Genomic DNA, 24,572 nt, shown 5'->3' with positions numbered 1-24,572 from the left:
CAACGTCTTCAAGTAATACAGAAAACATTCTGACTTTAAAAGCATTAATTAAAATACTTCATAATTATGTCATAAAGCAAGGACTGAGAGAATGGCCTGGATGAAACAGAGACTCAAAGATGAGATGTAGCCGAGTATGTGGGGCTGTGTGGGAGGCCGTGAAGGCAAGCCTTGAGTGTCTTGGATCTGACTCCCATTCCTATATTTACCAGCCATATGACCTTGGCCAAGAAGTTTAATTTCTCTGTGCCACAGTGTTCTCATCTATAATATGTTCTGAGGTTGAAATGAGAAAAACGTATGCAAAATGCTAGGAACAGTGGCTAGCACAGAATGAACATTGAAAAATATGAGCTACTAATCCTACCACCTCTGGTAGCATAGTGCCTAAGGCACTTGACTGCTCACCAGAAGGCTGGCGGTTCAAGCCCACCAGCCACTCCTCGGAAGGAAGGTTGGGCAATCCTACTTCCGTAGTGATACTGCCTCGGAAACCCAAGGAGGGGTCGCTATGAGTCGGGGCCGACTCGACGGCAAACAACAACAACAACAACAATCCTACCACCAGGAGCTCTGGTAGCATAGTGGCTAAAGCACTTGACTACTAACCAGAAGGCTGGCAGTTCAAACCCACCAGCCACTCCTCGGAAGGAAGGTTGGGCAATCCTACTTCCGTAGTGATACTGCCTCGGAAACCCAAGGAGGGGTCGCTATGAGTTGGGGCCGACTCGACGGCACATAACAACAACAACAACAACAACAACAACAACAATCCTACCACCATCCTCACTACCCAGGATGCCAGGAACCCATGGAGTAACAGAACTCCGAAGGGGAAAATGCTGCCCAAACACTTACATCCCAGGTTATCACGAGTTCAGAACGGCTTCCGCCGCCTCCACTGACTTCTGCAGGAGGCACTTCTGGAACTGTGTGGATCAGAGAGAAAGAGGTGAAACTGTATTTGCATTTATTAATCTGAAATTAGGTCTACTGACCTGCCAAGAAGCAGTCGTTAACATAGACAAGGGGATACTGCATAATTTCAAATGAGGATTGGTGTGTGTCAGGGTTGTATTCTTTCACCATACTTATTCAATCTGTATGCTGAGCAAATAATCTGAGAAGCTGCACTATATGAAGAATTTGCAACATCAGGATTAGAGGAAGACTCATTAACAACTTGCGATATGGAGATGACACTACCTTGCTTGCTGAAACCCAACAGGACTTGAAGAAGCGCTTATGGTTAAAGATGAAAGACCACAGCTTTCAGCACTGATTACACTTCAACATAAAGAAAAAAAAAATCCTCACAACAGACCAATGAGCAGCATCATGATAAATGGGGAAAAAATCAGAGTTGTTAAAGCTGTTAAAGATTTCATTTTACTTACTTCATTATTCCAATAACACCCATGGAAGCAGTAGTCAGGAAATGAAATGACATATTGCATCGGGGAAACCTGCTGCAAAAATGCTTCGTTGAAGCATTAAAAAGTGAAAGATGTAACTTGGAGGACTGAGATGTGCCTGACACAAGCTATGGTATTTTCAATACCTTCACATGCATGCGAAAGCTGGACAATGAATATGGGAGACTGAAGAAGAACTGATGCCTTTGAATTATGGTGTTGGTGAAGACTATATGATGGACTACCAGAAGAACGGACGAAGATTTGGAAGAAGTACAGCCAGAACACTCCTTAGAAGTGAGGATAGTGAGACTGCAACTCACATACCTTCCACATGCTAGTAGGAGGGACCACTCCCTGCAACAGGACATTATGCCTGTTAAAGTAGACCATCAGTGAAGACGAGGAAGACCCTTAACCAGATGGATTGACACAGGCTGTGACAATGGGCTCAACTACAGCAACGATTGTGAGCATGGCATAGGACCACACAGTGTTTCATTCTGTTGTACATAAGGTTGCTATGAGTTGGAACCAGCTCAATGGCACCTAACAACAACAACAATCTGAAGTAAGATTCCAAGTTGCTTTTTCAAATATTGGCTAATCATATATGTGTGTCTTTGTATAATATATCTTTGGGATTATCATCAAATAATTCATATTTGCATGAAATCATAAGGATGATTAAAACAGTAAGAAAACATGACTCAGTTGGAAGACACATTTTGCACAGTATGAAGGTTAATAAACTGAGAAAAGCAATTTGCCAGGGATGGTAGGAAATCCAACATGAACATTTAATCTGTGATTATTCCAGGTAAAGACATAATTCTCAGAACAGCATTGGTTTAACATAAGAATGACCCAGACTCAAATCCTGTTATGAAATATTCTTTATTAACTTCACACAGGGATCAGATTTCTTACCTACATGGACAATTTTATGCTTACTAACTTCCATGACACAGCTAGAATATAAGTTCCACCAAGATCATCTTTCATTGTTTGCAATGTTCTCAAATGCATCCACAACATCAAAGAAATGTTCAGCACATAGTGGACACACTATAAATATGTTGTGTGAATAAATGAACAAGGAAGACATGGTTCTTGTATTTCTCCTAATACCTGGAATAAACATTATGTGCAATTGTCCTGAGTAAAATGGCATCATCCAAATTATTAAACCACATTCCATGACTCTAATCTTGGCTCAGTTCCTAAAGTGATACACTAGCTCTATGTCAAATATCATTTTAGTTAATGCTAATTAATATTACAGATTGTGAAAAGGAAAATCCCTCGGTCTATCCAAATGTTTCAATAATGTGACACTCTGTACATGTTCTAATTTTAAATGTTAACATTAGGATTTTAGGGGGAATGACAATAGTAGTCTTGTGGTTTATATTAATACTTGCTTTACATGGAAATTTTTCACAATAAATCCTTCTTAATTTAACACTTGAAGGGCCAAAATACACCTATTCATCAAATGTTTAAGGGCATTGACTGAGATTGGTGGCAGAATGAGACTTCCTAGCAGCAGAACTCCCAAATGTCATTATCCTACCAATTTGTCAATGTTTATTATAAATGGAAACAGCACTTTCCCTGTTAACAGGGTAACTATTTCAGATAGCAATTATAACCTTAAGTGACAAAAACATATTCATTCAACGTGTACTAATGATCTGAGCTTGTGGAAATGTCATACTACATCAGAATCACTTACACATGTTGCCTTTGACAAATGCCATATGGCTAGTTCTGCCATTAGAAAGGTCAGATAATTGTGACAATGGATTATTGAGGTTGATCACCTGCTGGCCTGGAGACCAGGGCCAATGGGGAAAAAAATGCACTCCCAGGGAAGCTTATTAACCCATTACTCAGAAAACAACAACACTAACCTGCCTCTTCAGTTCTTACTTTTTCTGAGGGTAAACTGGGCTCTCCACCTCCAATTTTGTTACTGGCTACAACTCGAAATTCATATTCCACCCAGGGGTTTAACTCAACAACCGTAGCTGTGTGTGTCTTCCCATCGATGACCTCAGGCACTATAAAGAAATATTTTAGGGAGGTAAGAGCCAGCATATCTTAGCATTGACTTGAAATCAGTTTTATAGGTTCTGATGGCATTTGCCTCCTCCGTTATTACCTGTTGTGACAGTTTGCCAACCTACGGAGAAGGGTGTCCTAGCCTGGACTGAATAGGATATGACTGGGCTGTGATTGTCTGTACCTTCTTTCCAAGAGAGTTGGGCTGTCGTATCTGTAATTTCAACTACCTTCACATTTTCTGGTGGTCCAGGTGAACCTAAGGAAGGCAAGAATGCAAACAGTGGGTTTTATGCGGAGGAAGCAGAATTTCTGAGCCTGAGATCCAATGTCTGAAACAACTGTCCAAAAGTCAGATCTTTTATGACACCTTTACTCTTAATGACCTGTCCTTGGGTTTCTGAGGCAGTATCATTACGGAAGTAGCTTGCCTAAACTTCCTTTCAAGGAGTGGCTGGTGGATTTGAACTGCCAGCCTTTTGGTTAGCAGTTACATGCCTTAGGCACTACGCCCCCCGAGCTCCTTTTTTGTTGTTGTTTTTTTGTTTTTGATTTTAGATATATGGGTAAACACCAAACCAGCTGCTGACTCATGAAGAGTTCCCATGTGCCAGAGTAGGACATCACCATAGAGTTTTCAACGGCTGATTCTGTGGAAGCAGACTGCTAAGTTTTTCTTCCGAGGTACCTCTGGGTGGACTGGAACCCCTACCTGTTCAGTTAGCAGCTGAGAGTGCTTACCATTTGCAACACCTGGACATATGGGTAGCAATTCCATAAACAGAATCCTCTTCTACCAAAGTGAAGAATATGTCACACAGCCACTTCAACAGTTTTAAAAGTTCCTAGGGAAAAGGCCATTTACCTGGTAGTAAAACAACTATTTTTTTCCCCACTACTCTGTTAAAAAGATTTTAAACCCAGTTGTGAGGCAATAACTCCCAAGCAATAATACTCCAGGAGGATTGCACTGACACCCACATTTTGAGGCCTCTGTTCAGCAGGGGTCCTGAATGTTTCCAAGTTCAGCAGGATTCCTGCATGTTTCCAAGTTCAATATCATTGCCTTCAGCATGAGGCCTTTCCCTTTAATCCATGGGTACATCTTGGGATCTCCCCAGTTTGTCATCTAGAGCTTACACTTTACAAAATTTCACTCTGTAATGCTCTCTGGCCATTTTTTCAGCCCAGTAGCAAATCAGTACCCTGGAGAGAGTAGCTTAGTTTGGCAGGTTTTCATGGGCATGCCAGATAATGCTGACTCTTTTGGAAGTGTGTGTGCATGCACGCATACACAGACACACACAGACACATGCAATATTCTCTCTTACATCAAACACAATCACTGGGTTAATGAAATGCTTAAAAACACATCAGCTTAGCAGCAGCTGTGGAACGCCAATTATAGTGAGAGCTATTTGAAGGGCAAAGTTGAGATTTCCATTTCTTTGAATGAACACCTCTCCTGATTGTCATCTTCTGGTCCATGAGGGGGAGAGCACATCAATATTGTAATTCACCTTTGCATGTGTTATCTCATCATGGTTTTCCCTCCAGTAAGCACTGCTTAGTTCACATATAAAATGAAAAGACACACTGAGGCATCAACATTTACCTCTTACTATGAGCTCTGCAGCAGAGGAAACACTGTCCACCCCCGTCTGTACCATACACACGTACTTTCCACTGTGCTTCAGCTGGATGTTTCTGATCATTAAATCGCCAGATGAACTCTGTTGGAAAAACAGGTAATCAGCACACTGTTATTTAAAAAACACAAAGAACCTTGAATTCTGTGGCCAACCACAATAAGGCAATGAAACCCACATTTAGAGAGAAAACCAAGGGGGTGCAAAACCGAAGCAGAAGATGGCTACAATTGAACATGAAAATAAAAACAAGTTAAAATCCATATGTGACCACAGACCTACATTTCTGCAGCGAAATATACGACAAGTCTTCTCCCTGGGCATTTATGGTTTCAAAAATAAGTAAGAGCAGAGATTACAGTTTCAGAGTGTATTTACTTTCACTAGGGTGACACTTCTTTTTATATCCACTGCTCAGCACCAGCTCAACTCTTTTCTTCTGGTTCCAACCCCTTTGCAATTATCTGCCTGAGAAGAGGAGGGAAGCATTTAGGTGTCTGGTGGGAGATAAATGCAGCATGACAAGGGGATTACCATGTTTGAAACACTTTCCTGAACACACTGGAGCTTAAAAAGCCTAAAGCTGTTTAATTCCTTTGCTACAGAATTTGGGGGCAGTCAATATGAACCCCTCCCTAAGAAGAAACTGAAACATTTTAAACTCTACAAATAATAGCTACCCATAAAGATATTCACTGGTAACCCCCTCCACCAGCGCCAATTAAAGGAGCAAATGTATTTCTAAGAGCTTAAGTTGAAATGGCCCCCATTTAAAAAGAATCTAAAACCATGTTCTTAAATAACTAACTGCAGGCCAGTTTCACGCATTAGTGAAAATGTGGATTGAAATAAAATGATTTACAAAGCAACACTCTTTGAAAATTATCACTTAGTGAAAAATCTCTGAACTGGTGAGAGGAAAAAAGCAATAAATGTTTATCTTATTAATTAAAAAGATAGCCTTACTCTTGGATCTTTCTAGTACTTGTCAAAAGATGAATTCTGTTTTCCTGCTTTTAAGTAATTTCCTAAGATCTTCTATAGGGTAATTTCTTAAATATTGCTTCCCCTCCCAAAGATTCTCAATGGGCTATATATTCTCTGGTGGTTGGATTGTATGGCTGTGGACTGAATCTTTTGACCACAGGTAGAAGGCAGATGTGCAGTGATTGATTGTTGTAATTAAATGATAATCCAGAAACTGTTAAGTTTGCACATTTTACTTTCATCAAGTTGAACTTTCTGCCCACCCCCTTTTCCTCCTCAGGGTTATTTCAGAATTTATCCCCAGAACAAAACCTTCAATGCTTGCTGACCTTTAGAAATTCTTCAGGCTTTATGAGCTCCATATACTCACAGGAGGTTGATTATCATTTGTAAAGAAATTTCTTATTTTCAGTGAAGTAGCAACTGTTACTATTAAATGTTACTAAGGCATTGGGGTAAAATCATTATTCTTTCCTATCTTGGAAATTTTAAAAACAGATAGGTAAAAGACAACTCTAACAGAACTTTCTGTATATACTAAACAAATAGCCAGATTCTGTTGAGTCAATTTTGACTCTTGGTGATGTTATGTGTTTCAGAGCAGAACTGTGCTCCATAGGGTTTTCAAAGGCCTTCGGAAGTAGATTGCCAGTATGTTCTTCTGGGGTGCCTCTGGGTCTATTTAAACCACCAAACTTTCCATTTATACCAATCAATTAACCATTTGCACCACCCAGGGAGTCCTCTATAGGCCTGGTAACCTGGACAGAACTTCCAAGCACATTGGTTGGTCTTGTTTCTTAGAGGAGTATGGAAGAGTATAGTGCTGGTCTGCCATTTCTATTCACTTTTAGTACAAAGGGGTGAAGAGGGAGAAATAATCTAAGAAATGTGTTCATGTTCTTTGTCAATTATGAAATTGTTACCTGATAGAGACAAAATAAGCCAATTAATCCAATTTAGCTAGATCATGTATAAACCAAACCATTTCCCAAAGAAATGTAGCCAGGATCACCATCAGGGGAAATATAATTTTTAATTATCCTTTTGCACTATAGAGTGGGGATAAGAAGTAATTAACTAAGACACGGAGACAATGGGAACCATTTTTTTATTTCCCAGCATGAACATGGAGTTAAGTAGTTGAATATAACATTTCACAAAAATTTAGAGCGATCCTCAACTTACTTCTTCTCTCTCTCTCACTATTGTTCCTCCTCTAGTGAGTTATCTATCCCCAAAAGTAAGTGTTTACTTAATAAGTGTCTTTTAATAAAGCAATATGGAGACAAGATTCATCTTCACAATATATATCAAGTGGCTGCCACATTAGATCCACTCACGAGTAGAGAAGCATCTAACACATATTTCCTGATCTGTAGGATACATCTAACAACAACATAGGATATAAACTCAAGTTAGGGCAATAAGCTATGTACATGTGTGTCAGGATTGAATTGTGCCGCTCTCCCTTCAAAGTATGTGTTGGAACCCTAACCTCTGTGAATGTAATCCCATATGGAAACAGGTTTTCTGTGTTATGTTAATGAGGCCATTTCAGTGTAGGGTGTGTCCTAAACCTAATCACTCTGACTTATAAGAAGCAGTATAGACACAGAGATAAGTGAGCACAAACAGCGGGAAGGCAGATGACAACGAACTGAGGAGTGCTGGGCTCCAGAAACTGAGACAAGGGTTTTACTCTACAGCTGACAGAGAGAGAAAGTCTTCCCACATTGTGGTGCCCTGGATTCGGATGTCTAGCCTCCTAAACTGTGAGAAAATAAATTTCTGTTCTTTAAAGCCATGTTCCTGTAGTACAGCAGCACTAAGAAACTGAGATAGCACACAACAAGTTCTTTTTACAAATTCTGAAAGTTTATTTAAAAACTCTAAACTCACTGCTGTTGAGTCGAATCTGACTCATAGAGACCCCTTCTTCGGTTTCCAAGGCAGTATCACTATGGAAGTAGACTGCCCGATCTTCCTTCTGAGGAGTGGCTGGTGGGTTTGAACTTCCAGCTCTCTGGTTAGCAGTCAAATATATTAGGCACTATGCCATAAAATCACATGGTACATACCCACAGGATATCAGAATGAAACAGACAGATAATTTCAAGTTCTGCTGAGGGCACAGAACAACTTTTTATTACTGATGGGAGTATGAATTGTTACTATCACCCTGAACAATTGTTTGGAAGTCCCTACTAAGGTTGGACACATGCATAACTTATGACCTAACTATTCCATGCCTAAGCATATACCCCACAGAAATGTATGCATATGTTACCATGAGGTATTTACAAGAATGTTAGTGCCTAAGGCATTTGACTGCTAACCAGAAGGCTGACGTTTCAAACCCACCAGCCACTCTTCAGAAGGAAGACTTGGCAATCTACTTCCATAGAGATACCATCTCAGAAACCCCAGGTGGGGTTGCTATGAGTTGAAATGGACTCTAAGGCAGTTGAGGTTTTTTTGTTTGTTTGTTTGTTTATCAGTATTAGCTAAAAAGAGAAAACAACCCAGTGTCCACCTATATATAGTAAAACAGATAAGCAGTGGAATTCAATAAAACAGTATTTGGTCTGAAAATCAGAGAAATATAAATAGATAGATCAGTATGTCTAAGTCTCAAAACCACAAAATATATAGGCCCAATAGAAAAGAGTGCATGCTACTAATCTATTGTCTTAGAAGTCTAGCCTGTTGATACCTTTGGAGGGTAATCAAACATTAGTGACTGGAATGCTAGTCATATTCTCTTTTTGTTTGATTGTTCATTTGTTTTTCTTTAGTTTTTTAATTCTGAAAGCTGGTTACATGAGTGTGTTACTTTTGTGAAAATGCATTAGGCTGTACATTTATGATTTGTAAATTGATTTGTATTAAGGGGAAAAGATGTGCCAGTCTGCTTGCATAAAGATTTACAGCCTTGGAAGCCCTACAGAGCAGTTCTACTCTGTCCTATAGGGTCGATAAGAGTCTGCATCAACTGGAGAGCAAACAGGTCCAGAATATAGAAGGGAGGGTTGAAAAAAATTAAATGGTAGCATATAATGGCTATCCAAAGGCAGCTATTATTATGTATAACTGTCCCTTTAAATGTTCAGCTTTAATTAACACTATAGGTTGGGGCAGTCAAATAACATACTTGCAATTCTAAATAAAAGAGCTCTGGTGGCACAACTGTTAAGTTTACAGCTGCTAATCGAATGGTTGGTGGTTTGACCCCACCAGTGGTTCTGCTGGAGAAAAGACCTGGGATCTTCTCCATAAAGATTACAGTCTAGGAAACCCAATGGGGCAGTTCTACTCTATCATATAGGGTCAGTATGAGTTGTAATCGACTCCACAACTCTCAACAACAACAATTCTAAATCTCAATTTATTTAACAGGAATTACATAAGTAATAATAATAACTGGAAAAACTAAAAACCAAACTCACTGCCATCGAGTTGATTCTGACTCACAGTGACTTCTATTGGGTAAATCTGGAAGCAGACTGCGTCACCTTTCTTCTGCAGAGTAGCTGGTGGATTGAATCACTGACCTTTTGGTTAGAAGTCAAATCTGCTAACCACTACACCACCATAGCTCCTTAATAATTGGACTAAAACCAGACAAACCAGACACACTGCCATCAAGTTGCACCCGATTCATAGCGACCCCTTCTTGGGTTTCTAAGACGGTATCACTACTGAAGTAGATTGCCCAACCTTCCTTCTGAGGACTAAGGGTTTTATTAATTAGAATATGCTATAATATTTTATCAAAATGCAATTAAGTATTCTCAAACATTTCAAAAAGAAAAAGAAAACTACAGAAGTGTTTATTTATATCAAGCCAAATCCTGCCTGCATCAATCTGTCACTATTAGTGGTTACAGTCAAGATCATTACTGATTAACAGTGGGAAAAGTGGTTTGGAGCAGTATAGTATCCAGAAGAGCTCTAAGTAAAATTAATTAAAATGTAGTAAAAATAATGCTCAGTGGATTATTTATCAAGAAACTTACAACATTGTATCTAATATATATATATATATATATATATATATATATATACATATATATATATATACACACACACACACATACACACACAACACAATCATTTGCCACTTTTTAGAGTATAATAATAATTCAAATAAAACAACTTAGGAATGCTATTAATTGTTGATAAGCCCTTGTTGTTGTTAGCTGCCATCCAGTAGGCTCCCAAATCATGGTCTTTAGAAATACTAACCAATGAGTAAAAAAATTGCTTATAGTGTACATTCTATCAGATTAATCTGTTTTGTTTCCTTGTATCATTTTCCTAACTCTTTTTTTTCCCTTCACCCAATTAGAATGAACTAGAACTGGGCATAGGCAGAGAGTTAAACCTGCACTTTGTTTTCCTCTTCATCCCAATTTTCCCTTAAGACCCCTCAAAGCCAAGCCGAGATGCTGAAATTTTTAGCTTTACCAGAAAGCAAGTCCTTTTTCTATGCTGCTGTCCACAGGATTACTATGAAAAAGAAACTTTGGCTGAAGGAAGGACCTATTGCTGTGACTTTCACAGGAGCTTAACAAGAAAGAGGCATTTCTCTAAATCATACAGACTTGAGTTTTCTCTCAGATGTACAACTGTATTAGAATAAGATTATTCATTCAAAAATACTTAAGCAACTACTGTATTTTAATCACTGGGAATACAATGGTGAGGGAAATAAAACAGTTCTTCTCTTCAGGAAGCGTACAGTCACAAAACAGGCATTAATCAAGTGACTATAGAAGCTGACAGAATTACAAAGGGATGCAAGCTCAAAATATGCTATGGTTTCATGGGATCTCAGGGAATTGGTAGGTGAATTAGATTGCCAATAGGCAGAAGAGAACAAGTTCTATTTGAGTAACTCAAGGAGGTTGTGTGGCTAAATGGGAGTGGTGGTTATGGGATGTCATGGGAATCATAACCCACAGATTGTTAATATGGTCACAGGAATTAGAGTTCACTGTAGTTGACTTCAGGTTCATATTTTCACATTAAAGATAGTTTGTCAAGTTTTCTTTTCTTTTTTTTGTATCCTCAACAATTTTTAAATTTTTCTAGAATGACTTGCTTATTCAATTATTTGGGCATTTAATCATTTCTCCTAGGGAAAATATTTCCAAAACCTATCTCAGTTATAAACAGCAAATATATTTAAAAGCTAAATCATCTTTGAAATAAATGCTAAGGGAAAACCTGCTGTATATAAAATGAAATGGAAGAGCAGCCTATCAACTTTTTCTCCTATATTTTGTTAGGCAATAATGCTAATGGAATTTTTTATGTAATTTTATAATCACTCTGTACTGAAAGAAAAACACCATATGGTGTGATAAGCTATGCTAGGTGAAAATAAATAACCAAACAGATCATTACTAATTACAGGTATGCTGAAAGTATATTGTGATATCTACCAGATGCTAAAAATCAAGGTATAAAATAAACTTTGGAATTGCGGAACATCTTGAAGAGTGTAAATGTAGCATGAACTTTCAGTATGACAAATTATCAGCAAAAACTAATTCCCTAGTAAGCATGTAAATGCTTCTGCTGGACTGCCAAGAAGCATACTTTTCCCATTTAAGGAAAAAACACAACAACAACAAAAAATTGACAGCTATTTGGAAGGCAAGCTTGAACAGGCAGTCTTCTTCCTTCTTATCACATATTCAGCCTGTTATTACATAGTTCCAGTATTAATCATTCATCTATCTGTGTGATGCCTTCAAACTCTGACACTGCATGCAAATCATCTCCAGGGTTGCTGAAAACTGTGGAACTTGCAGGGTCATCCTGGAACCTGGTTGGTGCTTTCTTCTGTCAAGATCCCAGAAAGCTAGTGGTGGTAGAGTTGACTCACATGTGCATTATGGAACAACCCAATTTAACTTTGCCTCCCACCAACCCAAGATGGTTACAACAAAGTCCTTTGCTACAAATGCCCTCTGATGACCTAAGAACCAGAAATAATTGGCAGCCACTGAAACATGAAGCAGGCTCTGGAAACAGTTTTCATTTTTTCTGAGTGATTAGCAATTTCAACTGGTTTTCTAAACAGGTGATATTTAAAGCAGGTCATAAGCAATCTGTTAATTTCAAAACTTGCTTGATTTTCTTTGGTACCAGTAAACTGGAATAATTGTTCCATTATAGGATTTAGAGTCCCAGCTTGCCACCTCATAGCTGTTTCAAAAGAGTGACATATTAAAGACCAAAAAATCTTGGGCAAAGACACCTCAGGGGTACTTCATGTTGTGTTAAATGCTCAAATTGCCTTAAAGATGTTAGTTTTTTTCCACTTTAACATCAAGATCATATTAACCACCGGAATGTTATTTTTTTTTTCTGATGAGTGTGGTGTGTTGATGGGTAACTAATTGGGAACTAGTGATGTAGGCTGGCTAGTCCTCACTCTCCCAGTGAAGTTAACCCAGTGGTTTCTAAACTTTATTCATTAGCATCACATATTCACAATTTTTTTTGTCATATGTTAATACCACATGGTCTATTATTTACCTATTCTTTTCTCAAGTGGATTTATTTGCTTGAATTCAAATTCATTTAATATGGACATGAAGATGTTTATTTTAAATAGAAAACCACTCAACAAAATAACAAGGAGTTTCCCAAATGACAATGAGAATGAAATAAATGACTTCTAACAGGACGCTATTAAAGTTTCTGAGCCTCACATCTTTTCTCTGAATTTCAAAGGGTGGATAGCAAAAATTAGATAATCATTAATGACAAACCTAACACTAAACCAATCATTCTCCTTAATTAAACCAAAATGATTGAAACAAATGTGAAAATAGAACAGCTCTTCATTGAGCTACTGTCATAAACAATAGTCATTAAAATATATCAACATGGCAGTTAATGATCCACAGACTAACAATTTAACTCAGGGACTAAATCTTTTCTTTTTTTGGTATTTATCCTAATATTAGGAAGAAGAAAAAAGTTCTCAGTGAGAGGATGTGATCTGTCCCTTGTAGTATGGTAAGACTGATACCTAAGAAAAATAATCCATAGATAGAAAAGAAGAAAAACCCTGTTTCCTGGAAAATTGAACAATGTGTAGGAAGTGTTTACTCATAGTTCCAAGTACTATTGCTACCTAACAAATTACCCCAAAACTTAAAAATATAACAAGAATTTATGTTGCTCAGGAGTGTGACATTTGAACTAGCATTAGTGGGGATAGCTCATGTGTTCCACATTACATCAGCTGCGGGTGACTTGACAGGACTGGCAAGCTCACTTGACTGACAAATTGGTGTAGGCTGTTGGCTGTGAGCTCAGTCAGATCTGAGGGCTGAGCATCTTGGTTTCTCTTGATGTGGGATTCTCTGCAGTCAGCTTGGGTTTCTTCATCCTGTGGTAGCTGGGTTCCAAAAACAGTTGTGACAATGAAAAAGTTTATTATGAGTTAGCCTTGGAAACCACATAGTATAACTCCTGCTTTATTTATTTATTTTTTGGGGTAGAGGCAGTCACAAAGGTCTGCTGAGTTTTAAGGGAAAGGGCATAGACCAGATCAGTCAATGAGGAGGAATGTCTAGTTCATATTGCAAGAAGAGCATGTGGGAGAAGGTATGTTGTTGCAGAATCTCTGGAAACACACCACACCACACCCTTCTAAAGCCATTCAGTATTCTCCCCATTTCCTCTTCTTTCAGTGGCTATCTTTAAAGACTATACAAAAGGGTTCCATTACCCTCTGTCTTTTCCTTGAGTTTCTCCCATCAGGAGATCAAACCAACTGCCAAAACAAACCCACTGCCACAAAGTTGATCCCAATTCATAGTGACCCTATAAAACAGACTAGAGCTATGCCATAGGGCCTGTTGTTGTTGTTAAGTGCCGTCAAGTCGGACCTGACTCATAGCAACCCCTCCTTGGGTTTCTGAAGCAGTATCACTACGGAAGTAGATTGCCCCATCTTCCTTCTGAGGAGCGGCTGATGGGTTTGAACTGCCAGCCTTCTGGTTAGCAGCCAAGTGCCTTAGGCACTACACTACCAGAGCTCTCCCCATAGGGCTTACAAAGCTGTAAATCACTACAGAAGCAGACTGCCTATTCTTTCTCTCATGGAGTGGCTAGGGGGTTTGACCTACTGACCTTTTGGCTAGCAGTCCAATACTTTAACCACTGTGTCACCAGAATTCATTTTAGGAGATCTAAAGGAGAGAGAATAGTGAATTTGGAATATGTATTTACCAAGATTCATCCTTGCAGGGCTGTTTTGAGGAATTATATGAAGAACCCAAAATTGGTTAAAAACAAACAAAATTCTAGTCTAGACAACCTTCCTTTCATTTCTGTTGCATATGGGCCAAAGCAAGGTCTCCAAGGGCTAAGGGAGAATAATATTTTACCTTCTCCCAGGAGAGTTGCTCAAAAAGAGATCATACATATCTTTGTTACAACTGCAGACAGATGTATTCTAATGTTTTCCTGACAATGGCCTTTTGTTTTGCTTTGTTTTAATCACAAAGTTATCTTGAAAATGATAAAGGCATAAAGAAGGAAAGACAAGGTTTGGTGTCATTTATGACCAGCAAATAGGCTATTTTTTCTGGTGAAGAACATGATCTGTAACTTTAAATCCAATATAATGAAAATGGCTTATTAAATACGAGTGTTTTCTATAGTCAGGAAAGAAAAGAACCACCTAAAATTCTTGCTTTTTGAGTTTAAAATTTTAAAGCATCCTAAACAAGCCATTTATTGTTCACATTGTTATTCATGTTTAGATAGATCAAATAGTATAATTAAATATTATGTTTCATAAGGTAAAATGATTTTCTTTCTGAAATTGGAGCATAAAATCTAAGCCAAGTTCTGATAGCACAGTGCCTAAGGCATTTGACTGCTAACCAAAAGGCTGGCGGTTCAAACCCACCCGCCACTCCTCAGAAGGAAGGTTGGGCAATCTACTTCCGTACTGATACTGCCTCAGAAACCCAAGGAGGGGTCACTATGAGTCAGGTCTGACTCCACAGCACATAACAACAACAACATGTACAGTTACAAATAAATAATAAAAAGATAACACAAGTGAAAAATGGCAAAGGGCTTGAGTAGATACTTCTCCAAAGAAGATAAGAAAATCAAAACCACAATGACACACCACTTCACACCTACCATCACTGCCATAATAAAGAATACAGATAGTAACAAGTGTTGGCCCGGAAGTCTCATAGGCTTCCGATGAGAGTAAAATTGTGTTCGAATGGCTAAACTTAGAGTTAGCATATGATCCAGTTATTCCATTACAAAGTATATACCTAAGACAAATAAAAACATATGTCCACACAAAAACTTGTATAGAAATGTTCATAGCAGCTTTATTAATAATAGCCAAAAAAAGTAGAAACTCTAATATCCATGAACTGATGAATGTATAGACAAAATGTGGTCTATCTATAAAATGGAATATTATTCCATGATAAAAAGTCATGAACTGGTGATGCTTCATGGAAGAACCTTGAAAACATTATTCTGAGTAAAAGAAGCTAGTCCTAAAGAACTACCTTTTATATGAATCCATTTATATGAAATATTTAGAATTACCACATCTGTAGGGGCTGAAAATAGACTAGTGGTTGCCTAGGCTTGGCAGAGGTAGAACTGAGAGGTTTTCACCTGAGGGGTATGAAGTTTCTTTTATTGTTGTTAGATTCCTTGAGTAGATTCCAACTCAAAATGACCCTGTGTGATAGAGCAGAACTGCTCCAAAGTGTTTTCTTGGCTGTAACCTTTATGGAAGCAGATTGCCCTTCTTCCTGCAGAGACAATGAGTGGGTTCAAACTGCAAACCTTTCAGTTAGCAGACAAGCACTTAAGTATCGTGCGTCTAGGGATCCTTGATATTTCCTTCAGGGGTAATGAACATGTTTCAAAATTGATTGTGCTGATGGATGTACAACTTGGTGACTATATTAAGAGCCATTGAACTGCACATTTTCTTCTTCTTTTTTAATTGCGGTTTGGGTGTAAGTTTACAGAACAAATTAGTTTTCCATTCAACAATTTATACACATTTTGTTAGTAACATGAATTGCAATTCCCTCAAGGTAATAGCACTCTTCCTGCTTCCTCCCTGTGTTCCCCGTTTCCATTTGTCCTACTTTCCCGCCTTCTCAGCTTTGCTTTTTGGGCAAACACTGACCTTTATGTCTCATATAGTTGATTAGTCTGAGGAGCATGTTCTTCACAAATGTTACTGTTCAATTTATAGGCCAGTCTGTTGTTGAACTGTACTTTTTAAATGGGTGAACTAAATGGGCATAGGTCCAATAGTGGAATCTCAGAATGCCTGGAGATGAATAACAACCAACCGCTAAATGCCATTCCCCAGGGGAAAAAGTCTAATTTACATGAACTTCCAAGTAATTTAGTTTTACTAAAGATTTGTGGGGAAACAAGATGAAATTCACAGCAAAATCTCCCTGAAATTTTCCTTAGATAATTTAAAGTTTCTTTTCCACTGACATTAGCCTCTGCCATCATAAAAAGTGTTTTTGTAACTCTCTCTGAAATTTAGTTCTACATTTTTCTCCATATTCCTTTTCAACTCCCCATAGTTTACCAACTCTAATTAGCTAACGAAAAGTTAGTAAAACTCTTAACAAAATAAGAATATATATTTGTTTTAATACATGAAAATAAAAGGTTTTTATTCAATGAAGTTTTCAGTAAAGTTACCAGAAAAGTGACACACTGAGGGAGGATATTTGCAATGACCTAAACAAAGACATAATTAATAGCTTGTATACTGCATGCACCTATTCCAAGTCTATAAAATGGAAGTCCTTCATAAATTCCAAAAAAAAGAAATCTTCAAAGGATACAAATGTGCAATTTAGAGAAGGGTAAATCTATATTATGAGACAGGAAATGACCAGTGCATACTGGGCATTCAAGTGCAAATTCTGTGACACTAAATGATACTGTCCATTGAACACAAGAAGCAGATGGGATGAAAATTTGATATATGCAAATATAAGTTTGTCTTTGGTTAAAAAAATAATAGGGCTTATCTGATTGATGGTTGTCTTCAAACTATCTTATATTGTTTTCTTAACTTTTGAAAGTCATTCTCTGTTGTCAGGTTGAAAAACTTTTTTGAACCTTCTTCTATATAATAATCTAGTCAGCAGGGCTTTTTGTGGATTTGTCTAGCTAGAAATGAAAAGGTGTATTTTGGCAGAAAGTAACGGTGCATTTCACAAAGGTCAATATTAATTCCCAGTTGTTTTCTTTTGGAAATTTGGAGGAGTCTGTTATAATTCTAACTCTTCACTTAGTTTCTAAATTACTTATAAGCAAATAGAGAGATCCACAATCTCATTATTATTCATTATTTACTCAATAATAAGCTATTACTTCTCAATCATTTGGTAAAATATATTTTTTTTGTTTAAATCAAGGATAAAAACCATGTATAGGAAAGGATATGGGGAAGCAGGGGCTCTTCTTGGATTGCTGATGGGCATATAAATTGCTTGAGGTATCTTGGAGAATAAATTAGAAGAAACCCTACCACTACAGCTAGCAGTTACTGTTAACTCCTTTAGGAGTCCCTAGGTGGTACAAATGGTTAAGGGCTGGCTTACTAACTGAAAGGTTGGCAGTTCAAACCCACACAGAAGTACCTTGGGAGTAAGGTCTGGCAATCTATTTCTAAAATCTAATAGTTTTGAAAACCCTACAGACTACAGTTCTACTCTGCACACATGGAGTTGCAGTCTAGTTGATATGGATTAGACGACAACTAGGAGCTCTGGTAGTGTAGTGCCTAAGGTAATTGACTGCTAACCAGAAGGCTGGCAGTTCAAACCCAGCCACTCATCGGAAGGAAGGTTGGGCAATCTACTTCCGTAGTGATACTGCCTCGGAAATCCAAGGAGGAGTCACTATGAGTCGGGTCCAACTTGATGGCACATAGCAACAACAACAGATGACAACTAGCAACAACATAAATACATACGTACATACCTCTGAAGAAAGAACTATTATCATCTCAGTTTTACAGATGAAGAATGTGAAGTAAAAAGAGAGAATTTACCCAAGATGAAGATCTTATAAAGGTACCAGGTAGGATTCAAAAGCTGACAGTCTGGCTTGTTTTTCTTAATGATGAACATATGTGTATATAAGTAAAATTGGACCCAGGAATTTCCAATCGGAGAAAATACCCCAGGAAATTCTTTCAAGATTATTGACAAAGTGTCATTGTTCTTTCAAAATATTGTTCTTTGTTCACATACTTAAAGGTTTCTTATTTTTGTCACTCTGAGAATTCTTTAACTCTGATTTGTTAGTATTTTATAATCATGGAAAACTCCAAGAAAAATAAAAGCTTTATAATATACAGCTGTTTTGTTTTGCTTAGATACGTTGCATATTTTGTTTCTGTCTTTACACTTATTATCTATATATGGGAGATTATTGTAGTTGTCTTTATTTAGATTATTGTAGTTCCTTTATCCAAATTATTAATATCTATTTGGGGGGATCTTTTTGTCACATCCTACTACCTTCTTATTGGTTATTGTTGATTCAATATTTTTATTTTTTGTAAAAATATCTTGTATCCAAAGAGTTGACTAAACTCTCTAACAAAATTCAATAATTTTGGAGTTGATACTTGCTAGTTTCATATAGCCATATAATCATATTGTCTTTAACTAATAATAATTTTGTTTCCTTTTTCCTGAAGTTAGAACTTTTATTCCTGTTTTATACCTTATTGTATTAGCCAAAGCCTCCAAATGGTTTTATGATATTGTTGTTTGTGTGTATCCTTGTATTGTTGCTGACTTAAACAAAAGCATTCCTGTTGTTTCCTTTTGAAGATAGTTTTTTGAGAATGTTGAGGAAATATCTTTCTATTCTTAAATTAGTATGAATTTAAAGGATAAAACAAAACAAAACAAAAACAAAAACACTACTGCCCTTGAGTTGATTCTGTCTCATAGAGACCCTATGGGACAGGGAAATGCCATGCTAGAGCTTCCAAGGCTGCAAATCTTTATGAAAGCACACTGCCTCATCTTTCTCCTGCAGAGATACTTGTGGATTCAATTGCCTACCATTTGGTTAGCAGCCAAATGTTTTAACCATTGTACCACCAGGGATCCTTTAAAGGTCAAAAGTTGGTAATTAATTTTGTTGTATGTCTTTTCAGAACCCTTTGAGAACATTGTGGTATTTATTTTATTAGAGCTACTGATATTATTTGTGTATATTTCCTTATAAACTAAACTGAAAATATTTAAATTTTTTTGTGTTCAAGTAGTTTATATAATATAGAATTTATCTATTTTCTGCAAATTTGAAAAAAGTTATCAGTAAAATTATTAGCCCCCAAATCCTTTTAGGGAGACTAATTGATTTATAAGTTTTCATGATGATGGGTCTACTTAGTTTTTCCAATTATTATTAAATTAGATAGCTTATAGTTTCCCAGAAATCATCCAAATGGATTTTACATTGAATAGTATGTATTTTATATGTTTTTCTTACTTGCTAATATTATTTTTCATTTCTAATTTTAGGTTTATTTGCTTCTTTTTTGATATTTTCCAGAGTTTATTGATTTTGACATTCCATTTCTTCTGCTCTTTTCTTTCAATACATTTTTTTGTTCTTTTTTTTCCCCTAAGTTTTACAGATGTGTGTAAAGAGCTTAAAATATATAATTTTTCTATTTTAGGGTATTTTTTTTTTTAATCTGTTACTTCAATTTCATTAATTACGGTATCAAAATCTTCTTTCTCTAATTTTGGCAAAGCAATCTGATGGTAGCTCAAAGAGAGCCTCTCAATATTTACCCAATTTTGTTTCTTATTACTTCTCTTTGCTTTTGATTTGGTATATTTTAATGGCACATTATTTGTGGTATTAAGGTTTCTGATTATTATGTCTTCATAGTAGAGAGGACCTATTCCAAAATAAATTTATCTATCTTGCTCTTAAAGTTTGACTTGAACTATTTGTTTGGGATGAACGTTTGTTACTCTCTTTCTTTTTGCTGTATTTGCCTGAAAAAATATTTGGACATTTTTTCATTCATAGCCTTGAGTTTAGTTGTAACTCTGCTTTTTTTATGGGCTTTAGTAAAATAAGTCACATGTTACATAGTGAGACTACTGCTAGCATTTTTCTCAATTTATATCTGCTTTATAGGGCTTCCATTGGGAGTGGATTTGGACCATTCATCTTAATAAACATTGTGCTTGATAATAAACACAGCCCTGGGATGGCAATTGCACTTTAAGTAGGAGCTGAGCATCTGTATGCCTGGCTGAGTAAACGATGAGTTGGGGAAGCAACTTAATCTCAACTTCTTTGTTCATTTCCCTTGCCAACTGGCACTGGGGAACCTTTGCTTCTTCACCTCTAAATAGCAGTGTGGGAGAAGGTGCTTTAGTGAAAATGTTCAAGGTAAGTAACAATAATGCAACCTGGAAAATATACTCTCTGTTTGATTTCCATGCTTATGGTCTCATTACTGGGTGTACTCTTTTAAACACTCATCAAAGTCAGCTGATGCTTTTGGATTTAGACAAGGTAAAATTTAGAAGATAGTTATAAATGAGATAGCTATGGATTAAATTGTGTGTCTCCAAAGTATGTATTGGGACCTTAATGCAACAATCCTGTTTGGAAATGGGACTTTCTTTCTTATGTTAGGTAATTATATGTGAGTAGTGTGAGTTCTAAATCAAATCGCTTGTGAGTTATAAAAAAGAGAAGATTAGAAACAAAGACACATACACAGGGGAAGAGAGATACCATTTGAGAACCACCTATCAAGCTAAGGACCTGAGGAATACCCAGGGCTATTGGCAATGAAGGCACCAATAGTACCCAGACACAGCTTTGGACTTCTAGCCTCCAGAATTGTGAGAAAATAAAGTTCTGTTATTTATAGTCACCCACTTGTGGTATTTGTGCTACAGCAGGACTAGGTAATTAAGACAGTATAAGGCAGAACTGTTGAAAAACTCAGTAAACTGGTGAATGGGTAAACAAACTGTGGTATATCCATACAACTGAGTATTATTCAGGGACTAAAAGAAATAAGCTATTAAGCTAAGGAAAGAAATGGAGGAATTTTAAATGCATTTGCTAAGTGAAAGAGACTAGTTTGAAAAAGCTACATATAGTATGATTCCAGTTAAAAGGCAACACTGTAGACATAGCATAGTGCCTAAGGCACTTGACTGCTAACCAGAAGGCTGACGGTTCAAACCCCCTAGCCACTCCTTGGAAGGAAAGTTGGGCAATATACTTCCATAGTGATACTGCCTCAGCAACCCAAGGAGGGGTCGCTATGAGTTGGGTCTGACTTGACGGCACATAACAACAACAACATAGACAGTAAAAAACGATCAGTGGTTTTAGGGTCAGTGGAGGAGAGGGATGATTTGGTGGAGCACTGGGCATTTTTCAGGAAGTTAGACTATTCTGTAGGATACTGTAATGGTGGGCACATAACATTACACATTTGTCAAAATTCATCAGACTGACTGTACATCAGAGAGTGAGTCCAAATGTAAACCATGAATTCCCTTAAAAATAATGTACCATTCATTATTCGTTCATCAGTTGTCACAAATATAACATACCAATGCCAGATGCCAGTAACAGGAAAAACTGTGTGTAGGGGGTACACAGGGATTCTCTGTACTTTTGCACAATTTTTCTGTACACTTGAAACTTCTCTAAAACATAAAGTTTATTTAGAAAACAAAAACGAACAAAAACATCAGAGTATTATCACGAGCCATTTTTGGAAAGAGTGCTTAGTCTCACATCAGATCAGTGGTTTGTCTCAGATTTAAAATCCACATATGACATTTTACATAGTTTTATATCGTGATAGAGGTGTTATTTTGAATCTTTCTGTCCTCACATCCAAATAATTCTGTGAAATCAATCAATTCAAAGTGATCATATTGTATTATTACACACAAAGGATCACATTTCAAGGATATTCTTTTCTACTACCAAGAGCTGGGAAATACATCAAGTCTCTAACTCATGAGGAACTGCTCTGACTGGAGTGAAATTGTGGCCTGTGTGAGATAAATCATATTGAAGTGAGCCAGTTAAATGAATGGCAGATTGGTTGTCACAGCTAAACTTCTTATTGCTTCCAGTGACTTTTATCCACACACATTCTAATTCATCATAGATCCAATTCCACCAAATGTTTGTAAAGCTGTATACCTTGGCTCTAGACATTCTTCATTTTTAAAATACCTGCAGCACATCAGGTATATCATAGTATATCAATTTAAATATCCTTACACTATATAGTGAACTTCCATCATACAGGGTGTTTTAAGTTCAAAGGTTTCTATATACATTGAATCTTCATCATACTGGATGTTTAAGTTCAAAAGTTAGCTTATTAGGCAAGTCAAAATTTTCCTTGGAAGTTCCTTAAATCTTAATTAAATTTCCAGGCTCTAGTTCCGTAGATGCTTATCAGTCAACCATGTTCTTTTATTTCTTTTGAACTGTGGACTATTGCTTCCTTTTCCCTGTCAGTTGGAGCTAAGGTCTATGTGAAAAAAAGATGCAGTACTTGAATCAATAATGGCATTTATGTCTCTCCTTTCTCTCTCTCTCCCCATTCTTCTCCCCCTCCTCTCTCTTTTGTGATAGTGCATAGAATTGAATTTTCTTTGTTAAATATGGTATTGACAGAATGCTAGGAGTCCCTGGATGGTCTAATTGGTTAAGTGCTGGATTGTGAGCCAGAACAACCCAGAGGCATCTCAGAACATAGGCCTGGTGATCTACTCCCTAAAGGTGACAGACTTGTAAACCCTATGGAACAGCTCTATTCTCCACACACGGTATTCACCTTGAGTCAAAATTAATATGAAGGCAACTAACAAGAATATGACAGAATGCTACAGTATATATGTCACTGGGCTTAAGTCTCTTCCTTTAACTGTATGTATGTGAAAAGAAAGTACATATGTGTAACTGTATACACTCTTAAGGAGCTCTCATGGCATAGTGGGTAAGACATCTGGCTGCTAATCAGAAGGTCAGAGGTTCAACCCACCAGGTGCTCTGTGGGAGAAAGATGAGGCAATCTACTTCCTTAAAGATTTACAGACCTGGAAACCCAATGGAGCGCCGCTATGAGTCTGAATCGACTCGATGGCAGTGGGTTACTTTTTGGTGGTATACTCTTACCTACATATGCACAATTACATATGGAGGTGTCTAGACACATGCATACATATAAAATAAGGGCATAGTTTTATAATTCACACAGTATTATCCACGTCTTATTTTGATAGGATAACTCTATGAACTCTATGAGTATGATGTTATTTTAATTGTTGAATAAATATTATAAAAAAGCAAATAAAGATTTATTGACTAACTTCTATTTGCTAAGAATACCTATTCCTTGCTTGCATATGGCTTACAATCTAGGGAGGAAGCTGCAATAAACAAATAGACAAAATAATCTAAAACTTCAATGAAACCTATACATGAATTCTAAGAGAGATTATAAAATCCAAACCAAAAACCAAACTCATTGCTGTCGAGTCAATTTCGACTCACAGTGACACCTCCTTGGGTTTCTGAGGCGATATCTCTATGGAAGTAGATTTCTTAGTCTTCCTTTTGAGGAGTGGCTGGTAGGTTTGAATCTCGGACCTTCTGGTTAGCAGCCAAATGCCTTAGGCACTACACCACCAGAACTCCTAATTTATAAAAAGAGGACCTAACACAGTCAGAGGGGAAAGTGAAGGAATTTCTGAGAAAGTAATCATTGATCTGAAATCTGAAGGATGATGTCTTAGTTATCTAGTGTTGCTATAACAGAAAGACCACAAGTGATGGCTTTAACAAACAAATTTATTTTCTCACATTTTAGGAGGCTGGGTCAGGATGCCAACTCTAGGGGAAGACTTTCTTTCTCTGTCACCTCTGGAGGAAGGTCATTATCTCTCTAGCTTTTGTTTACTAGTGCCCTGGAACTCTCCATGTGACTTGGCATCTGTGTTGGATTGGGTTCTCTAGAGAAACACAAAAACCAGCAAAGTGTATATATATATATTTATAGAGAGAGAGAGAGAGATTTATCTTAGGTAAATGGCTCACAAGCGTGTAGAAGCGGACAAGTTCAAGCTGAAAAGTTCGTCTCTGGAGGGGGATGGGGCCCGGAGCCGCATGGTTCCCGTAAGCACAACAGAGCCGAGAGAATCAAGCTGGCACGCAGGATGAATCTGAAACCTCCAGGGCGAGCGGCGAGCCGCTCACTCAAGGAAGTATATAGTCCGGAATGCCATTCTTCCAGCTTGTCCTTGGAATATCATTGCAAGCAGGCCCCTAGGGAAACTCCCCTTGGGCAGACGGGCCGCTCAGA

General features: G+C 37.4%; 1 protein-coding gene across 1 annotated transcript in view; it reads right to left on the bottom strand.

Moving 5' to 3' along the window:
- CNTN3 (contactin 3) overlaps positions 1 to 24,572 on the bottom strand; it is a 410,001-nt gene that overhangs the window by 35,310 nt on the left and 350,119 nt on the right. The window contains exons 13-16 of the mRNA XM_042781845.1: positions 5,098 to 5,215; positions 3,583 to 3,741; positions 3,332 to 3,481; positions 859 to 929 (exon numbers count right to left, since the gene is read on the bottom strand). Of these exons, the coding sequence (XP_042637779.1) occupies positions 859 to 929; positions 3,332 to 3,481; positions 3,583 to 3,741; positions 5,098 to 5,215 (498 nt within the window). The remainder of the gene's footprint in view (positions 1 to 858; positions 930 to 3,331; positions 3,482 to 3,582; positions 3,742 to 5,097; positions 5,216 to 24,572) is intronic.

This window comes from Orycteropus afer, unplaced genomic scaffold (genome assembly GCF_000298275.1).
Source record: "Orycteropus afer afer isolate SDZICR_OR568_19922 unplaced genomic scaffold, OryAfe1.0 scaffold00180, whole genome shotgun sequence".
Classification (NCBI taxonomy): Eukaryota; Metazoa; Chordata; class Mammalia; order Tubulidentata; family Orycteropodidae; genus Orycteropus; species Orycteropus afer.
Note: the sequence above shows the minus strand (reverse complement) of the source record. Positions and strands in the feature narration are given on the sequence as shown.